The sequence below is a fragment of the Pleuronectes platessa genome, chromosome 12, assembly GCF_947347685.1.
Source record: "Pleuronectes platessa chromosome 12, fPlePla1.1, whole genome shotgun sequence".
In the NCBI taxonomy this organism is placed as follows: Eukaryota; Metazoa; Chordata; class Actinopteri; order Pleuronectiformes; family Pleuronectidae; genus Pleuronectes; species Pleuronectes platessa.
The window spans coordinates 3,946,198-3,967,384 of NC_070637.1; the positions used below are offsets into that span (position 1 = coordinate 3,946,198).

Genomic DNA, 21,187 nt, shown 5'->3' on the forward strand with positions numbered 1-21,187 from the left:
AGGGTTGGGTGAAGTGTTTGAGTCCATAAAACACTCTGGGTTTCAGGGGTAAACAGCGTTGCAGCCAGATCCAATAGATCGAAGTAAATGTGGTCCACTTCTTCAAATGTAAAAAAACAACATAAAAAAACATAAAATGCCTCCATGCTACTGTGGTGTCATACAAGTGTCCCGAGACATTCAAATTCAACTCTAAACGACATCAGTAACATGATACGAACTTCCATTTTTCGGTGAACTACCCCTTTAAGTAATTGTTTCAGTATACTGCTAACATTTACCACTCAATTACAGCCGATCGATAATGTAGAGAAAACATTTGCAGCAACCCAGACACCTCACTACACACACTACACAAAAATATGTGTGGGAGGTGGCACCATTTCTAGTTACAATGTGTAATATGTTAATTTACCATCTACTATGAGAAGTGAATGTGGGTTGAGAAAGAACCATTATTGAATTATACACATTTTACCAGATAAATTGATTATAGGAGCCACTGTTTGACACATAATAACATCCAATGGAAAGATTACACATAAAATCATTAGTATTGTCAGTGTTTTGTTTATTTTCTGTTAGAAACTTCTGTTCTCTCTATCTTCTCCATTTTTCTTGATTTCAGATTGAATAGTCTGTTGTTCCTCAGCAGAGGGATTATGTCATTGTGAGGTCAGAGAGGGGTTTGCAATTTTCGTTTTTGTATAGTACTGCTGCCATCTTGTGGTATCTATTGAAAATAACAGGCAATTCTTTTTTTACTTATCATCACACTGAGCTGGATAAATTGCATGAGGGTTGCTCTCACAATATTTTTTTTAAACCACTGAATATAATCTTTTATAACATCTTTATTTCTGATTTTAAGTCACAGTACAAAATGAGGAGGGGAATGACTCGGGGGGGCCTGGTGCACTATTGAGCAAGAAGATAAGTACATAAGAGATGTCACAGTAACACCTTCTCTCCCAGTAGTCTTTCTCTATCCAGAGGCTAAAGGGTATAACCATCCACAAAGAGGACCTCACTGTCTAGTCGCTGAACCTGTAGTAGACAGCTCAGCAACCAGCAGCCAGCAGCCCACACTCAGACAAAACCCCAAAAAACTAGAGGGTTAGGGTTAGGGTTAGGCAAAAAAAAAACATGGTTGTCCATATCAAAAGCTCTCTCCTGATCACATGATATAGAGATTTAAACTTTCTCAAAATAGTGATAAAGTACCTCAGAGTAATGAGAAGCTTTCAGAACGGTGAGTTCTGTTCAAGCTGTGGAAATGAGGGTGACACTTAATGTTTAACTGTTTTAAAACATTAATAAAATATCTGAAAAGTGGAACTTTGTGCATTACAGATTCCCCAAAGTAAACATTTTATTCACATGGGTATTTATCTCCATGCAGATTCAGTGAGGACTTGTACAAAATGGTTTCACACAGACCTGAGTGCTGTATCTTTGTATCATGGAAGTATTTCAAGGGACTTTGGGGGATCCCAGGCAAAAGGGAGCTGGGGTGCTCTACATGGAACTTACCCCCTGCCCACTCTCCAAACAAAGTGTAAACACAAGCATTTGTGGAGTCTTAGAAGCGGAACACCCATTAACATACCTGTCTCTTTCAGCTCAAAGTGTAGACAGAGAGAGAGGTTCCTGAGCGGCACGTACCACAGCGGGACAGGGGGGTTCACAGATCCTCCCATTGTTCTGGCTCCCACTGTCCTCACACCTGCTTCCATTGTTGTATTGTGTGTCAATAGAAATGTTGTTGTTAAACTGTGCAGTTTAACACAATGATGAACCTCTCCCGATCTTGCCATGAAGGAGAAGTTGGTGCTGGTGCTGTGGAAAGTATGTTTTTTCACAAAAATGTTTTTTTTGCATGTAAAAGTAAATTTTCTTGCTTTGAACTTAATCAAATTTTGTGCAAAACAAATTGATTCAGGTAGAAAAACTTATATCATACATGTTGGTGAACTTCCAACATATAAAACCATGTGATCGATGCTGGCTGAAGATTAGCCTGAATTGCTAAGAGATGTTGTTTTATCTAAAACGGTGGCTGTGGGGTAAAGTGGGACAAATGCTGTGGGGTAAAGTGAGACAGTGTCACACTTTACCAACATGTGTTGTTATGGTAGTTTTAAAGTGGAAAAAGTAAGTGGACCACTTTACCCCGTAGCTGGGGTAAAGTGGGACACAAGACCACTTTTTTTAAAACAATCATATTTTCACTGCCCTTTGTCCTGAAGACATTCATCATTTCCATTGCTAGAAAACATCCTGAATTAATTGGAAATGTGTACATTTTACTGATATATCATTTTAGCTTGCCTAGAGGGGAGCAAATGTAAAAAGTTGTTCCTTCACTTATTCCCAGACACCAGCAGGATGTAGCATTCTGAAAGTTTTCTAGTGATGATTATCTGAAAATTACTAATGTGTGTGACGACCCTCTCGTTCTACCTGCCTGTGTGCCTTGCTCTGTGCTGGTGGGTGGAGCTTAGGCCACTTACCTGCCAATCTGGGTGGGCCTTCCCAGAAAGCATAAAAGACTGCTCTTCCGGGAGTGTCTCGCTCTCTCTCTCTCTCTCAGCAGGACCTGCTGCACCAGCCTGATCCTTGATCCTTTGTTTCAGTGAAATAAATAACTTTTGATCAACAGCTCTGTGTGTTGATCTCCCTTTTTGTTGCCAGCCTTGAGCCAGGTGGTAACATGTGGCATTACCAATTGGATTTCTATTTTTGAAATGCCTGGCTAACAAAAGACTGAACCTACTGTCTCCCACACTATAGCTTCCTGACTTCTACAAAGACCACTGGTGGGGGTGCTGCATTGTTTTAAAACTCTTTTAATTGTAAAGCCAAACCTAATTTTCTTTAAATGTTCAACTTTTAAAAGACATTGTCAGAATCCTTCTCCACTGTGCCAGTGCACAGTGGAGAAGGTACAGACCACCCAAGGCTCAAAATAACTTCACTAAAGAGTTTTCCAACCTAAACTGCTGATACGTTTTTAGCAGCAGATATGATTTTAGCATCACAATCTGCTGCTTTTTAAACTTACTAGTTAATTTATGTTGTGCAATAGTGCTTAAAAAGTGTTACCATAGTGGTTATCATAATAAAATATAAATATTAATATTTAAAATATTTGTCTCGCAGGGCACCAGCCTTCAAAGAAGGGAAAAGATAGCCAATTTATTGATTAAGATCAGTCTCATTTAGATCTACTTCACTTAGAAAGCTCAATATTTACTATTAAAGATGATATAATGAACAGTGAAGGTTATGGAGTTCTTAACAGTGTAACGGTTGGCAAAATTCACTTATGCAACATTAATGACAGAACATTTGTGAAAGAAAACATTTATTATGAACATAATAAAGTATAAAAACACAAATTACTAAACATCAAACTAGTAAGGAGGTGTATATGAATGTTTGTGTGAATGTAAATTAGGGGGCCTCTCCAAAATGGCTGGCCAAATTTCACACCTTTCTAGAATGCCTTCAAAATGGTGGTTTACCCCCTAAGATAAGAGCCCCCCCCCCCCCCCCCCCCCACACACCCTTTTTCTAGCCCAATTAGTATTGGGTCCTCATTTAAATCCCCTCATCTTCTGCCCACTCACCTCACTATCTTGTCAAATCTATGAACAATAAACCCAAAACACAACTACGACTCTAGGATTAATGTGACAAGTGTGTTAAGCAAGCGGAGTTGTCCGGTTGACCGTGGCTGGTTAGAGCACTAACGGCACTTGTGTACGGTCACATACGGTTGTAACGCCCTGTCATAACGGCGCTAGCGGGCTAACCACCATGCTAACTGCGGTGGTAACAGCGCAAAAACCCGCTGTCACGACTTTAATTCCACGGCCATCATGACAATGTTTCTCAAATACCGTTAAGCTGCCTCCGTGTAGCTTCAAGCTGTTGAAGAATTAGCAACGCAGTTTGGAAACAAGACCGGGGAACCACTGCGCTAAGAAACGATAACATAAGCATTTTGACTTGCTTGGTGTCACTTTATTTCAGCAAAAACTGTCCTTTCTATACGTCATCAACAGCCTTTGTCTGTTAGTTGCCATCGTTCACTGTGTGTGAGGAAAGCCGGACGTAAATAAACAAGCGTGGACTTCTTCTATATACCTCATGAGGTAGGCTTCTCTAAGCTGAGAAGAACTGACTCGTTTATCTCCTTTACTGATGAGATTTTCTTTTTCTAATCAGTTTATGAATATACTCAAACCAAGAAGCTTCAAGAGGAATGTGAGGCAAAACCTCTTTCAGGTAAACTTCTTCATTTTGTTTCTGAAGTTTTTAAGGTTTCATCTGCAGCAAGGCCACTTTCTCTTGAAATAGTTTCTTCACATTTCTGCTTCTTCTCTGTTAAGACGATTCTGATGAACGACTGATGAAAGTTACATTTTGTTTAACAGAAATACTCTTAACATTTGTCCCATTAGATGTTCAGTTAAATTAAAGCGTGATAACGAGAAGCATCAGACGTCTAAACTCCTGCCGGCATCATCAACCTTTTGAAAAAGGGTTTGTCACCTAAGTGCAATGAATTCTGGGATAGGTTGGGACAGGAAGGATCCACCCGTTGGAGCCTTTGTTTCTCTGGGTTAGACGGATGCATTTGTCGGCCCCATTTGAAGGAGCTTCTGATATGGGACAGTGTAGTCACTGCCCCTGGATTAAGACACAGCTATTGTCTGTAACTGCATTTGCAGAATAGCTGCCTTGCTAAAGCGCATTGTACCAGCACCCTCTCATACTCAAATTGTCATCAGTCTTTCAAAACTCTTCACAAGTCACTGCAGCTTCCAGATCTAAAGTAACCAGTGATTTCCTTTGCTGTTATCTCCCCAAAGATGAAACATGTCCAAGGTGCGAGGACGGCTTGGAGCCACATGGAGGAAAGTGCTACTTCTTCTCCTTGTTTACTTTAACCTGGAACAAGAGTAGAACACAATGCAAATCTATGAGAGGAGACCTGTTTGTGATAAACAGCAGAGAGGAGCAGGTATAAAACACTGCTGCAGGTCGATGTTCTCATATTTTATCACATCGTCACAGATAAATCACCTTCTCCTCTTCAGAGATTCCTGCAGACTAGAGTGAGTAAAAAAATTAACAAACCTGAGGACAAGTTCTGGATCGGACTGACAGACTCAACGAACGAGGGTGAATGGATTTGGGTGGACGACACACGACTGGAAAGAAGGTTTGTTATTGAGAAAACACTTTTTGTCATCGACGTCAGTTTGAAGGTTTTCATGGATCCGGTTCTGTGTTTCTCAGTTTGACGTTTTGACTTGAATGCGAACCAAACAACTTGAATGGGAAGAATCCTGGTGGACAGAACTGTGTGAGGATGGGGGAGAAAGATGGAGCCAAGGACCTGAAGACCTGGATCTATAAATCCTGCAAAGTGTCTAAAAAAAGTATTTGTGAGAATTGGATCAGATTGAGCTCGAGTCCTCAGCCACTTTCACAAAATGAGGCATGAAGCTTTGTAAATGAAGATCTTCTCCAGTCATAAACTATTTTGAATAATATCTAGAGTCTCTTATATTCTTCAGTTTCCTTGTGATTTTAAAGTGACTTCTACTCCTCCCTCATATAAAATCTATGAATATTAAAGATTATTTATAATATCTCCTTCTTTCCTGTTGAGTCTATTCTGAGTGTTTTTGTGAGAAACCAGAGATTGAGAACATCTCAACCTCCTCGGGAAAAAAGTTTACTGACATTTATTAATGTGGTGGTCTGCTGGTCGATTGAGAGAATACAAGTTTCTTCTGCATTGTCTTTTCTTTCCAGACCTGGAGTCAGTTCTTATTTAACCTCAATAGTTTCGCCTTAAAACATGAATGAAGAAATATGGTTTCACTGCAAGTGAGGCAGAGATCCAAGTCTTTCTCCATCCGGAGAGATGGGAGGGAAAATCAAACATAACTTTTCAAAACTTTAATCTTTTATTCCAAATAAAATGACGCAGATCTCAGGTCAGAACTGAAAGTGTTGACATTAAACTGACTGAAAGAAAACAAACAATAAAACATGAATGTGTAGCGACTGGAGAGAAGTTAACTGCGTCAGAACCGGATGTCTTGATGAAGATGTCTCTTCTTCACAGTTTCTATCAGAAAGAATGTCTTTAACAACTAGAACAAGAACATGTGGACGTGGTGTCATCTGTTGTCCGTTGGGCCGAAGCTCTGCGATCTTCTGTCCTGCAGCTCTCGGACTGGGAGGAATCGAGCGAGCATGGCCGGTTAAACCCCTCCCACCCGCATGGACGATACAGTGTCTGATTGGCTGTCACGATGTTCTGTCAACTGAGGCGCGTGTTGATTGGAAAAAACTCACTGGAAGTTACATAGTGTAACATCTCAACAAGGAGTCATTCCGGAAAGTTTAATATATAAAAAGGTTTCTTGGTTTTCTACGTGAGCGTAAACTTAATTCTGAAATTGTTTATTTTATAAGAATATTTATTTTGTTTTTTTAATTATAAATGATAAAGATTACTTCCTTTCTGATTTGAGGGGGAAAAAAGAGCAAACTAATGACATGAAATCTGAAAATTATCTTGTTAATTAAGAAAAACAGTAGAAATATTTATGAATTTATATATGAATTATGGGAAACAGAGCAGATTTATTTTTTCTCCAGCGGATTTAATATGTTTCCATAGTTTTCATTGTTTATATTGCTGAGCATAATCTGCTTAATTTAATTATCTTTGTGGACAAACTCTTTATAACCCAAAGGGAATACTTCATAGACATGCAGATAGTTGTATTAAACAATAATGGAAAATTTGTAGATACTCGAAGTTAAAAAAATTCATCACTTCCTTTGTGAAACATTCAAACTGAATAACATCACTCACATCTGAGACGTCACTGTTAGAAAAAGACAAATATCCGTTTGACCAAAACTTGAGGAAGTGAAATATCTTAATGATCTGGTTTGGAGGTACTAGACGTCTTCTTAGAGCCTTCAGCACATTTGAGTCTGACAGGAAAGATTAGAACAGTTTTCGAGCTGGTGTTTGACAAAACTAAATTTATTGCCAAATTTATCCTCACTGATTGTCCCACAGCAGGAAAATGGCTGAAACTGAAGTTCTTTATAATATTAAGTCCACAAGAGCGAGGGGAAACACAGATGGTGAGTTTTTAAGTATAATACTGAATACTGAGTGTACACATTGTTTCATATTGTTATTATTATGATTATTACCAATTTTATATGTTAAAACAGTGAGTTGTTCATTTGGTAATTGTTCATTTTCATCAGTCTTTGACTCGGTGGGTTTGACTTCCCTGTTTTTCTATTCAGTAAAACTTAAACGTTCCAGAAGTCTCCAGGATTCGTCCATTGTGTTTTTCTGTTTGACAGAAACATAAACACTTTTACCAGCAGAACATAAATGTACTTATTTGTATATTTTTGTGTTGCAGTGGCCACACCCTCTACGGATGAACATAGTTATTCCAACGTCAATTGCTCAGAAACTCAGCGACCTGGTGGGTGGTAAACTGCACGGAACTATTTTAACAATAGTGTCACACGTTTTTCAAAGGACAAATCAAAACAAAAAAGCATAGTCGATTGTCGTTTCTTTTATTTTTTGATTGTTGATTCTGAAGACATCGCTAATGACCTTAAGACCGTTTCAATATTTTCTAACTCTGTATTATAGGAAAAATAATCTGCGGATCAAATGATAAGGGACATAAGTTAGTTGCAGCCATATTGTTGTGTATATATACTAAAGTAAAAAATAACATTCCTTTCCTAAACCTTGAGATTCAATCACATAATAAAATGTGTTTTCTGCCTTTAAATGATTTTGACCCTCATGTAAATTGCATCAGTTTGAAGCCACTTCTGTGAATAAATGCTCAACGTTAGTTTGAGTAAAAAGGAAGTTCAATTCTATTTAAAAGATTGAGAGAAGGAGTAAGAACTGTCTGCATGTGTTTCCTGTACAAAAGTGAGAGAATAAGTCAAAGGTGTAATTAAAATGAGGAAGTGAACGTTACGAAAGGTCAGAGATATATTTATTGTCAACTCCAAAGAAACAGTCGAGCCTTCTACTTCCTGTCGGCTACACTCGCTCCTGGTTTTTACAAATTCATCTTTAATCTGTTAGGGTTGATTTCTGTTGGTCGTTTGTCGACTGTAAAAACAAAAGACATGAAAGTGGGACTTCATCATTAAAGACTGTTATGAATAATAGACATTTATCTCCATCACCTTCTCTTCTGCTGTTGAACAGGCTCCAAACAACCTGCAGCATCAAGCAGGCGATCGGGGGTCACATCGGAGCAAGTGGCCCTGCTGGTCATCAGTGTTCTCCTGGCAGCTACTGTCACAGCTCTTGGTGTAACCCGTGAGTTTGATTCCTAGAAGTACATTTTTCAGAACGAGTAATAAAATCTGTCCAAACATTTCTTGAATTTAAACCTTTTACTTTTAGATGTTTGTTTGTGTTGATGTTAAATCAACAAATGGAATTTAACAACAGTTAACTATTCTCCTGCTCGTCATCAAGAACTGAGTCGTTTATCAAATGAAGGTTTAACCTTTAATGATGAAATTGTCTTTTTCTTACCAGTTCATGAAAATACTCAAACCAAGAAGCTTCAAGAGGAATGTGAGGCAAAACATCTCCCAGGTAAACTTCTTCATTTTGTTTCTGAAATTTTAAGGTTTCATCCGCAGCAATGTCACTTTCTTCACATTTCTGCTTCTTCTCTGTTCAGACGATTCTGATGAACGACAGATGAAAGTTATATTTTGTTTAACAGGAATCCTCTTAACATTTGTCCCATTAGATGTTCAGTTAAATTAAAGCGTGATAACGAGAAGCATCGGACGTCTCAACGCCTGCCGGCTCCATCAACCTTTTGAAAAAGGGTTTGTCACCTAAGTGCAATGAATTCTGGGATAGGTTGAGACAGGAAGGATCCACCCGTTGGAGCCTTTGTTTCTCTGGGTTAGATGGATGCATTTGTCTGCCCCATTTGAAGGAGCCTCTGATATGGGACAGCGTAGTCACTGACCCTGGATTAAGACACAACTATAGACTTGAACTGCAGTTGCAGAATAGCTGTCTTGCTCAAGGGCAGTGTACCACCACCCTCTCAAACTCAAATATACATCAGTCTCTCAAAAGTCTTCACATTTAAAGTCAATGCAGTTTCCAGATCTAAAGTAACCAGTGATTTCCTTTGCTGTTATCTCTCCAAAGATGAAACATGTCCGAGGTGCGAGGTCGGCTTGGAGCCACATGGAGGAAAGTGCTACTTCTTCTCCTCGGTTAATTTAACCTGGAATCAGAGTAGAACAAAATGCACATCAATGAGGGGAGACCTGGTTGTGATAAACAACAGAGAGGAGCAGGTATAAAACACTGCTGCAGGTCGATGTTCTCATATTTTATCAGCTCATCACAGATAAATCACCTTCTCCTCTTCAGAGATTCCTGCAGTCTAGACTGATGATAAAAATGGACAATCCTGAGGACAAGTTCTGGATCGGACTGACAGACTCGAAGAACGAGGGTAAATGGCTTTGGGTGGACGATACACGACTGGATCCATGTGTTTGAAAACACATTTTGTCATCGACGTCAGTATGAAGGTTTTCATGGATCCGGTTCTGTGTTTCTCAGTTTGAAGTTTTGGCGTCACTACGAGCCAGACAACGGGAAAGGGCCGAATCCTTATGGACAGAACTATCCTGATGGAGAGGACTGTGTGAGGATGGGTGAGGAATACCTGCAGTCCTGGAGCGATACATCATGTGAATCACCTCATAAAAGTATTTGTGAGAAACCAGAAGAAGCATGTGGCTGAAATCCAGTTGGATCAGATTGAGCTTGAGTCCTCAGCCACTGTCACCAACTGAGGCATGAAGCTTTATTAATGAAGATCTTCTCCAGACATAAACAACTTCAAATAATATCTAGAGTCTCATATGTTCTTCACTTTCCTTGCTATTTTAAATTGACGTCTACTCCTCCCTCGTATAAGCTCTATAAATATTAAAAAATTATATATAATATCTCCTTCTTTCCTGTTGAGTCTATTCTGACTGTTTGTGTGAGAAACTAGAGATTGAGAACATCTCAACCTCCTCGGGAAAAAGGTTTATGACTTTTATTAATGTGGTGAGTCAATAAAAGTTGTTTTGAGTCATTTTCTCATAGTCTTCTATAGAAACAATCAGTGGAGTCGCCCCCTGCTGGTCGGTAGAGAAAATACAAGTTTCAGGCACTTTCTGCATTGGCTTCTCTTTCGAGACCTTGAGTCAGTTCTTATTTACACTCAATAAAACCTTAAAACATGAATGAAGAAAAAATACTTTTGCTGCCGGTGAGTCAGAGATCCAAGTCTTTCTCTATCTGGAGAGATGGGAAGGAAAATCAAATACAACTTTTCAAAACTTTCTTCTTTATTCAAAATTTTATTATGCAGATCTCAGGTCACAACTGAAAGTGTTGACATTCAACCTATTAAAAGGAAACAACAAATAAAATCCGTGTAACAGCCTCGGGCTGACAAAGCTGCAGAGAGTTTCAAACTGACGCTTCACGGCTCTTTATTCACAGAATTCACCAAGGCACTGTAAAAACAATGTAAAACTAGGAAGATAACACAAAAACAAGATAATCATTAAATAAAAGACAAATACCACTATTAAAATACCTAAACATCAGTGTGAAGGTCTCGCTAGCGCGGACGCTAGCTCTCCAACCAGCCTAAACACTCACAAAAACTCCACGGTGGTTATTTTCACGAACTTTATTGAGTTGGTGAAAAGACGATGCGTTAGCCCGCAGAAGAATGACACAACTTACGAGTGGAGCTGCCGTCTATAAACAACACAAACAACAACTTTGAATCATTTCCGGGGGAATTACACCTTAACCTCTGGCAATGTTATATCCCTGAACTGCCCCTAGGGGGCGCTGTTGCATAGCTAAACATAATTCACATATGAGGGACAGAACAATAAGTTAAACAAAGAAATTAACACGTGAGAGAAGTTTGACGGGTTAATTTGAAGTAACGCTGAAGCGTATTCAAAGGAACACGACTCACCCACTGTTTGTCATCGAAGATCGGCTAACCCCTTGAACTAAGCGACTCCCATCCCGCGCTAAAAACTAAAGCTGCTTCTTTCCTCATTCCGCTCGACAAGGGGTCATCCCATCCAATGCCTCTGCGATATAAGTCTTGCCGTATACACTTTCCACTTAGGGCAAATGGGGTGATGAACCATAGTATATTCATATACGGCACTTCAACAAGCTTCACACGGTGAGGATTTCTCATTTTGACTGGACGTGGGTCGTTTATTGTGGCTGTTGTGTGTATGCTGTGTATCCACACCGTTTAAGTACCTGTTTTTGGGGACATGTCTTGTTGTGTTGGTGTTTGAAGTGAAGATCCGTGCTAAACTTGATTTTATTTGCGAAGTGCACATCGCAGTTAAAAGGGGTGAATATTATAGAAAAGGTATAACAGTGAAAAAAGGAAAGAAATAAGTTAAAGACAGGACATAGTTTAGAATAGCTTAATTGTAAAGATTAGGTGTGTTAAATGAAATTATGCAGGATTAAGAAAATAGTACCTCTACTTTTTAACGGTAAGAGATGTTTGTATTAACCACTGTGTTACAATTTGCTAAGGCATAGCAGGAATTGAGTTAAAGAGAAAAATTGGGATAACCTGGATCCAGGGAACTTTTATAAATAAATAAATGTAAAGTGGTAAGGAACAGAGTAATAAAAGAGGAAAATAAGAGTAAGAAAATTATCAAAGAGCCGCAGAATCTGGATAGTGAAGCCCTCAGTGAAGGAGCTATGTATAATGGGCCGTAAAACCTCACCACAGGTCAGTTTAATAACTGGAGATGTAGAAATAAAAATTCTATTGCATGCTCCCGCTCTGACATATGTTGACGAACAGTGTCTGACGCAGCCCCTCATCGGATAATCTACATCTCAAAAGGTAGCAAAAATAAAGATAACAAGGGAAATAATGAAAAAGCGGCTGATAGCATGCTCGTGGTGTGAATGAGATCTTTGGCTGTGAAAATTGTGTGTGTGTCTGTGTCAGTGTTAATTATTGGTTTTTACCATGACTAAGATGAGACGAAAACGTAACGAAAACGGATCTTTGAAAATAAACACTATGACTAAATCTATTTTAACTTTCGTTGACGAGACGAGACGAAAATGTTGGTGGTTGACTAAGTCACATAATTTTTTAAAACATCATCGTATCCGGCCGTCATGAAGTATCAGGAGCGGGCGAGTGTGTGTGTGTGTCAGTGTGTGTGCGCCCCAGATAGCGCACCGGTCCCGAGGCTCCGCCCCTCGCCCCGCTCACTCGCTCAGAGACACAGTGAGATCAGAGCTCGTTCAGGTGAAGCAGCCGCTCAGTGACTGGCTGCTTGACTATAAAACTTTATTGCTTTGTTATCAATATGTTTTGTGGCTCCAGACAAATTTTATTTGGGGGAAGAGGGGGCAAAATTACTCTTTTCAAAGTAAAGGTTGCCGACCCCTGCTATAGACCTATGCTGGTAGGGATATCTAATGGACAACCTAAGTACTGCAAGCTAGACTATTATGCAGTTGTAGACACAACACAGGGTCCCTGGGCCTGAAAAGGGAAGAAAAGGCTACTAAATGTGACTAAAACTAGACTAAAATGTAATTCGTTTTTGTCAACTAAAACTAGACTTAAATGTAATTCGTTTTCGTCGACTAAAACTAGACTAAAACTAAGAAGGATAAAAATGACTAAATGTGACTAAAACTAATATGCATTTTCGTCAAAAGACTAAGACTAAGACTAAATCAAACACGTCTCCCAGACGTGTGTGTGTAACAGGAATCTCCCCCTCTCAAACAGTGGTCTGTGTGTGTTTGTGCGGGTCATTACTGTGTTTGAGATGTGTGAGACTAAAAATGCAAATGCAGTGTTTTTTGGATGTGTGTGTTTATTTTGTTGTCTCCCGGCCGGGATTGAATCAATATGACTGAATAAACATATGAGGGGACTTATGAAACAATGAACCTCTCTTATAAGAGGACGTAATAGCACAATGAGCTCTATTAAGGGGACTAATGAAATCATGAGTTGCTCTTATAGCAGACGTAATGAAACAATGAGCCTCATTAGGGGGACTTAATTAATATAACTACACCTTTCATTCTCTCAACTGGTTTGCAACTTTTTCCATGTGCTGTGAAAATGAGTGTGCGTTAATGTGAAGGGAGCTGACTCTCAGTGCTGTGGTGTGTGCGTCTGTGTGTCTGTGTCTCTCTACATGAATATCCCTTTGCACCCCTCCTGTTGGAGCAAAAGGGGATTTTCACTGTGATTTACATTTTGTTGTGGGTCACAGGGACAGACTCACACATTTTAAAGAACTCTCTCTCTCTCTCTTTTTCTCTCTCTTTTTTCTCTCTCGTGTAATAAATATAAGGTGTGGGGAGAAAGTTCTATGAACTCCTTTTAACAAATAATGGGAATTACATTATACACTTTAGAACAGACATCTAAATAGACTCTCAAACAAAGAAAAGAGAGCTGTTTAAAGTGATTAGGCAACTTTAACATTTGTTTAAATATTAAAGGAGCTTTGACTATTAAACAAGTCAGGGTTTAGAGTCACAAAGAGTTTAAAAAACAATTCTTGAATGGGTTTTAAGTTTAAGCTAAAAAGACAATTTGTTTATTTGTTTGTTTGTGGTAACGCGAGATTGTGCAGACAGTATTAGGAAATACAATTGCTTGTTTGATTCAGCTCGATTGAATATGTCTGTAATTCTAAATGAAAACTTTTACCGCTTGAACTCTATGCTTCATTTGGTTTTCATTAAACTCAACAATACTTAGTTAAGGGTTCACTTTGGGAACAAATTGGGTTTAATTTGACATTTTTGGACTTTAAATACTGGATAATGATAATTTTGCTTGAAGGAGAGATAGTCAGAATTCTATTTTAAGGTGATAACGTGAGGAAATTGTTTGCATTGATTAGAGACTGCCAATATGCTTTTATTAAGAGTGTCCATATCTACAATACTGGCTGGTATAAAATAATAATAACATATCTGTTTTTCCTCACTGGGAGTGACAAATATGCGGTGCACAGACCGCAGATGAAAGTCAAACCGTTAAACTGTCAAGTTATTAATACAGCCATGAATAAATAAAACAATATTGAGAACTTTAAACATATTATTAGAGTGAAATAAACTAAATTATACATTGATGATGCATGGTATGAAATTATAACTGGTGTTTAAATGAGAAATACATCTGTTGACCTGAGTGCTGGCAGATAACGTGTGCAGGTGTGATTCTCACACTTTTAATAATGGCCCAGAGCGAATTCAGAAGCAAAATCAGTGACTCGCCAGCCAATATCTGTCTCACACATTCTCTGATAATAAAAGTTAACGCATGGGATTAATCATGTTTAGAAAGGATGTTGGCTGAAATTTTACAGAACTGGTTAACAAAAGCGCATACCTGTGTCCACAACAACAGCAGTTTGATATATCCTACAGTATTATAGTTGATGCTGTGACGGTTCCCTGTATGTTGTGTCTTCTATTTGTTTCTAGGACTGGGGAGCAGAGACCTACTTAATTGGTCATTAGGAGTGATTGGCGTGCACCTGGGCCCGGGTGCCAACGCCCTATAAGAGTCTGCTTCCCCAGTCCTTCCCTCTCTGTTCTTTGCAGCTCCATAGCCATGCACACCTTTCAACACTTATGTTGAAACAACACACACCCATAATCCACTCATGCATACACATTCCACCATACGGACTTACTGACTTCCACATCCCATACTTTTATTATAAGTTGAGCACTTGGATTGGTTTGGTTTGATTAAATACTTATTTTGATTCGGAAACTGTTGTCTCCCGTCTTTTTTGTTGTGCAGCCTGGCGCCCCTAGGCCAGGTGCGTAACAAAGTGGGGGCTCGTCCGGTAAATTGTTTGTACAGTGAGTTTGGAGCGTCAATTTAGTCTCCCTCCTGTATTGGATTTGTGAATGGAGTGACGTTAGTTGGGAATCTTTCCGGGAGGTTCCGTCGTTCCATGGTTTGGTCAACAGTCCGGTGAGTAGACAAAGCAATGTTACAGGCTTGTTATTCGGACTTTGGGGAGATGCAGTTAATTGTTATGAGTTGAATTAATCTGTTTAAATTTGAGTTAATTTGATTAGGTTTGGTTATTTCAGTACAGTACGGTAGCTGTTTGGTTTATTTTGTGCGGTTGGAGAGTTGTTTATTTCTGGTAGTTGTGCAGCTAAGTAAACGTCATTTGGGACGTCAAAAGTTGCCTGGCTGGGTTTTTTTTTGTATTTGTTGATACGAGTGTCCCTGGTAGGTGCGTTTAGCTGGCTGGGTAAAATAGCTCGTTGGTTTAGGCCGGGGGGTGGCTAGGTGCGTCAGGTGCGGCAGTAGCGAGAAGTTCGTACTGAATATCTCGACTCGGGGGCACGGCTAAGGGGGGCATGCGGGTCGCCAGTTATTGGTTGCCTTTCCTCCCCTTTGGTATGAGCTAGGCCTTTGCGGTGGCCTTCAGTGCGTAGAAATCCCCCGCAACCGGCACACGAAGAGGGTGGAGTTAGCTGGGGTTTATATAGGCTAGGGGGACACTTGTATTGTATTTTGTTTGTTTTTTGTTTGGTTTGCCAGCTAGGAGGCTCTTAAAGCGCACAATACCCAGGATGGTGACAGTGGATGACGTTGTTCAGTCTCCCTCGGTGGAGCGCTTAAATCAATGCACCAAAGACCAGTTGCTGAACATTGCAGATCGTTTTGGATTGAAAATTGAAGCTAGTGATAGAAGGTTAAAGGAGACATTGTTGGAAGTCTTGAAAAGAGAGCTATGTGGTATAGCGGTTTCAACTGAGGAACGGGATAAGAAAGAGGAGGCGTCTCTTTCTCCCGCAGTAGGTGCCGCAATGGCGGTGCCTTCACCAGCAGCTATGTCAGGGTTGACGTTCGACCAACAAAAAGAATTAATCATTTTGCAAGCTAAAGTACAAACTGATCGGGACCACCAACAAAAAGAATTAATCATTTTGCAAGCTTTTGCAAGTTTGTAATTTGATTGTCAAATCAAATTACAAACTGATCAGGAACGACTTAGGCTAGATAGTGAGTATGCTATTGAAAAAATGAAACAGCAGACAGAACAGGCTAAGTTGCAGGTAGAGCAAAATAGATTGGACTTGATAGGGGATGGTAAGATTTCAGCGGCTGCACAAGTGTTTTCAGAACCTGCAGAACGGTCTGCAGGGGGGTTTGACATTAGTGGCAATCTACGTCTGGTGCCCAAGTTTTCCGAACGTGATCCTGAGGCATTCTTTGCCATGTTTGAGAGGGTGGCAGATGTGCGTAAATGGCCTGACTCGGCGCGCACATTGATGCTGCAGTGCGTCTTAACAGGCAGGGCGCAAGAGGTTTTTTCGGCTATGAATGCGGCTGACAGTCAAGAGTATGCCCGTGTTAAGGCGGTGGTACTGAAGTCATACGAGCTCGTTCCTGAGGCGTATAGGCAGCGGTTTCGATTTTGGAAGAAACATGACAGACAAAGTCATTTGGAATTTGCACGTGATTTGACGACGAGCTTTAACCGCTGGTGTAACGCCTCGGAGGTGGAAGATTTCGAAGGCTTACAAGATTTGATGATTTTGGAGCAGTTCAAAGATTCTGTTCCAGCTCGTGTGGCAACATATATCAGTGAGCAGAAAGCACGCAACGCAGCAGATGCGGCGGCGCTCGCAGATGACTTTGTCTTAACGCACCGTGGAGAGTTTAGAGCGGGCGGTGGCAATTATGTTGCTGCCAGTGAGTCGCATGGCCGATTTAATAAACCTCTGCCTGTTGATTCCAGAGCTAACGCCAACAACAGTAGGGATGTGCGTGACTCGGGGAACGTTTGCCATCACTGTAACAAATGGGGGCACTGGAAAAAAGATTGCTTCTTGTTAAATTCCCCTAAGGCGGGTCATTGGGAACCAAAAGGGGTTGCTACGGCAGCTCCAGTTCGTCCGGTGTCCACTGGTGTTACACCTATTTTCGGTTCAAATGAGGATACATCGGTTGTAGCTCTGAATTCTTACCGTCCATTTATCATGCAGGGGACTGTGTCTTTGGTGCAGGGTGGGGAAGAAGTACCGGTAACTATTTTGAGGGACACTGGGACTTTTGATTCATTCATTCAAGCTGGTGTTCTCCCTTTGACTAATGTTTCTGACACTGGTGATAAGGTTCCTATCCGGGGCATAGACATGAATATTTTGTTGGTTCCCTTGCATAATGTTGTCCTAAAATGTGAACTGTTCCAGGGAGAAGCAAAGCTCGCTGTGCGCCCAGCACTGCCTATTCCGGGTGTGACGCTGATCCTGGGCAACGACCTGGGGGGTGCTAAGGTCTGCGCTGGGGTCCCGCCGCCGCCGGCAGTGGTGACCTCTGTTCCCTTGGTAACAGAGGAAGCTGATGAATGTGAACATGACTTCCCAGAGGTTTTTACAACGGGTGCGGTGACCCGTGCAATGGCTAAGTTAAAAGAGAAATCTCATTTAAATGATTCAATTAAGACAAAAGTATCTGAAAAGTTTTCGATATCTCTTTCTGATTTTCCATTGTCCATAACCCGTTCAGATCTGGTTGCGGAACAGCAGGCTGATGCCTATCTGAGGGAGATATTTCCATTGGTACGGCCAGAGGAGGAGCTGTTTGACAGTGCTTGTGGGTATTTTCTGCAGGACTCATTGTTGGTGAGAAAATGGCTGTCACATAAAGGAAGGTTTGTGGGTGAACCAGTGTTCCAAATTGTGTTGCCAGAGAAACTTCGCCAGTCAGTGTTAAAGGTAGCGCATAATGAATCTGGACATGCTGGTGTGAGAAAAACTTACGATAGACTACTTAGGCATTTCTTTTGGCCTCGTATGAAGAGAGATGTGTCAGCATTTATTAAAACTTGTCATACATGCCAGTTAACTGACAAGCCTAATCAAAAGTTGAAACCAGCACCATTGTATCCCATTCCGGCCATTAGCCAGCCGTTTGAACATTTGATAATAGACTGTGTAGGTCCTCTACCTCCTTCAAAATCTGGAGCGGTGTATTTGTCTGGTCATCCGCTTGCCAAGAAGCATTTGAGCAGGCTAAAAAGCTCTTGTGTACTGCTCCGGTTCTTGCAGCTCCCCGCTTAGACAGGTCATTCACAGTCTACACTGATGCTAGTCATGTGGGGGCGGGGGCCGTTCTAATGCAAGAGGACAACCTGGGCATAGATAAACCTGTTAGCTTCTATTCTAAGAAATTCAACGCTTACCAGCTAAATTACTCTGTCATTGAAAAGGAAGCATTGGCTTTGATTTTAGCTCTGCAACATTTTGATGTTTATGTTGGCGGTAGTACTTTTTTACATTCTTTGCAGTGTCCAAACCAGAGATTGATAAGATGGTCACTGTTCCTGCAATCCTATGCCCTGGACATTCGTCATGTTAAAGGGGCGGAGAACGTGGTGGCCGATGCGCTGTCACGGGCTCCTCATGACTGAGGTCCGGTCTCCGTTGGTCCTTTTTGCCTCTGTCTGTCTTGCACCCCTTAAAGTGCTTCCGTGGTACTGGTTGCTGGGGTGGAGGCCTGTGACAGTGGGCAGGCGGCCATTGGAGTAGAGGTTGGGTATGATAGAGAGTAGATAGTATATATTTATCTAATGTTAAATGGGTTGCCGGTGATCCCTTTGGGACTCCGTCTTTATGGGGGGGGGTGTGACGGTTCCCTGTATGTTGTGTCTTCTATTTGTTTCTAGGACTGGGGAGCAGAGACCTACTTAATTGGTCATTAGGAGTGATTGGCGTGCACCTGGGCCCGGGTGCCAACGCCCTATAAGAGTCTGCTTCCCCAGTCCTTCCCTCTCTGTTCTTTGCAGCTCCATAGCCATGCACACCTTTCAACACTTATGTTGAAACAACACACACCCATAATCCACTCATGCATACACATTCCACCATACGGACTAACTGACTTCCACATCCCATACTTTTATTATAAGTTGAGCACTTGGATTGGTTTGGTTTGATTAAATACTTATTTTGATTCGGAAACTGTTGTCTCCCGTCTTTTTTGTTGTGCAGCCTGGCGCCCCTAGGCCAGGTGCGTAACAATGCATTTTGAATACATGTGACTTTATGTATTTTACTGTAGTGCATTCCCTTAAGTTGTCAATTAATGACAAAAGGTCGGAAATCTAATGGAAAAATTAACTAAGTATGGTTGAAACCTATGTCGTAGTTAAAAAGTAGGTTTTATGATCTGTATCTTCGTACATATACAAACTGTCCAAATAGTTTATGACTTGGACTGTTTTAATGGTCTGAGCTGTGTATGACCTGAACGCTGTTGAACCCTTTTTATTGCTTATTTTCCCATCCAAAGAACTGAATGGATTATAAGATAAGGGGTATTACATTATTTTGAGGATGTTTATATTACTAAGTTTCCTATTTGCTCCTTACGATAGCGTTTTGGAGATTGATTGAAGACTTATGGTAACTAATGCTTAAAATGAAGAATTTCTTTACATAAGTAAATGAAAAAATATAAGATTTGGACAATGGAACTGATCTGAGTAGTCCTAATATGCACTGCATGTGAAGGACCTATAATAATACAGCACTAAGACTGATAATAATATTGAATCGCCTATGATGCTGTTAAAAGGACCTAATGGGGTCATAAGATACTAAATCATTGCCTGTTTCTTTTCCGTTACGATGAGTGGGAATTGAGGTGGAGAGATGAGAAGGCAACTGGCCAGTGAATCACGGACTGAGGCTTGCTGACATCTGCATGTGCAGCTCCTGTCTCCAGTCTGATCAAGGCCGGTACAGTTTGATCCACAAACTCTTCAGCAAAAACCTGCATTTTACATATTTGTATGTGTTCTCACTTATAGTTATTATTGCTGATACACATTTTAACCTGATTTAATTTATAAGCTATTATAAGAATATTAATAGAGCACATTCATCTGTGTACATACACATGAAAGACTACATGCTGTAGTGAATTAAAACAAAACACAAAATACAAGGCTTTGCAAAGGACTGACCAGTTAATGCATGTAATTAATTAAGTAATTACTCCTGTTGATGTAGTACAAATAAAAAATATAATTCTTTAGTTAAAGGCATCTCAAACATTACAAAAATATAGGAAAATGGCATGAACGTTGGCCTGAAATTGACCGACCTTGGTAGGTAGAGGGGACTTTGAACCCAGATATAATTTAAATGATGCAAGTACTTTTGTCCACATACAAGGCAGAGCAAAAGGTGGGAGAACAACTTGCCATTGGAGATATTAGCCTAAGAGAATCTTGGCTAATCTCCTTTGAGTTCATGCTATGGGAGATATTCTACAGAAAGCTGGATCTAATCAATATGTGGGAACTGCTGTGAATGATTCAGAGCTGTTTTGTGCAAATAGAGCTCGAGTGTGTAGAGCGCTGAAAGAAACATTTCCGACAAATTTACATCCTGACAACATTTTTATTGAACCACTGGGTCAGGAAGAAAACCAGAGGGCCTATGTGTCAAAAGCTCATTAAGTGTGGAAACTTTCACAGGAAATGACCCTGATTTTCAATTTTGCGAGCCAAAATACAAAAGGGATTGCCCCTAACAGTGAGGAGCAAACTGGCAGAGGTGGTTGGTCTAGGACAGTGATTTTCAACCAGTGTGCCGCGGCACACTACAGTATGACGCCTTATGCTCAAACTTATATTCAGCTAATGGATCTTTCTAGCATAGTTACAAACCATAATGACATATTAATATTCTAAGGCATCTTGATTCAAATTCTCAGACTCTTAAAAAACTATTCCAGATGTTATTCGTTAGCTCTCTCCCCCATAGAATATTCTTTGACCTGTAGAGTGAAGACGCTTTGCACTACAAAATACTAAACATTTCATTATTTAGGCAGAGGGCCTGGTTGTGTGATGTCATGCTATCTCTAGTTTTGACAGAGATAGCATGTCAAAACTCGTCGTCTTGCAAGAGGCAAGTCAGACTTGCAAGAGACAAGTCAGATTTTCACTA

At 40.4% G+C, this 21,187-nt stretch overlaps 1 protein-coding gene across 1 annotated transcript; it reads left to right on the forward strand.

Moving 5' to 3' along the window:
* The first annotated feature begins 6,945 nt into the window (after positions 1–6,945).
* LOC128453754 (C-type lectin domain family 4 member E) lies at positions 6,946–10,226 on the forward strand. The gene is made up of 7 exons (XM_053436830.1): positions 6,946–7,188; positions 7,482–7,547; positions 8,303–8,416; positions 8,642–8,701; positions 9,278–9,429; positions 9,506–9,628; positions 9,699–10,226. The coding sequence occupies exons 1-7, from the start codon at positions 7,128–7,130 to the stop codon at positions 9,882–9,884; spliced, it is 762 nt and encodes a 253-aa protein (XP_053292805.1). The 5' UTR covers positions 6,946–7,127; the 3' UTR covers positions 9,885–10,226.
* The last annotated feature ends 10,961 nt before the right edge of the window (positions 10,227–21,187 follow it).

Bases quoted from the DNA above. Each gene is read 5' to 3' on its own strand.
- LOC128453754 (XM_053436830.1), top strand. From the start codon at position 7,128: ATGGCTGAAACTGAAGTTCTTTATAATATTAAGTCCACAAGAGCGAGG. The intron at 9,430-9,505 runs GTATAAAACACT...TCTCCTCTTCAG, and splicing joins TAAACAACAGAGAGGAGCAG to AGATTCCTGCAGTCTAGACT. The intron at 9,629-9,698 runs TGTGTTTGAAAA...TCTGTGTTTCTC, and splicing joins ACGATACACGACTGGATCCA to AGTTTGAAGTTTTGGCGTCA.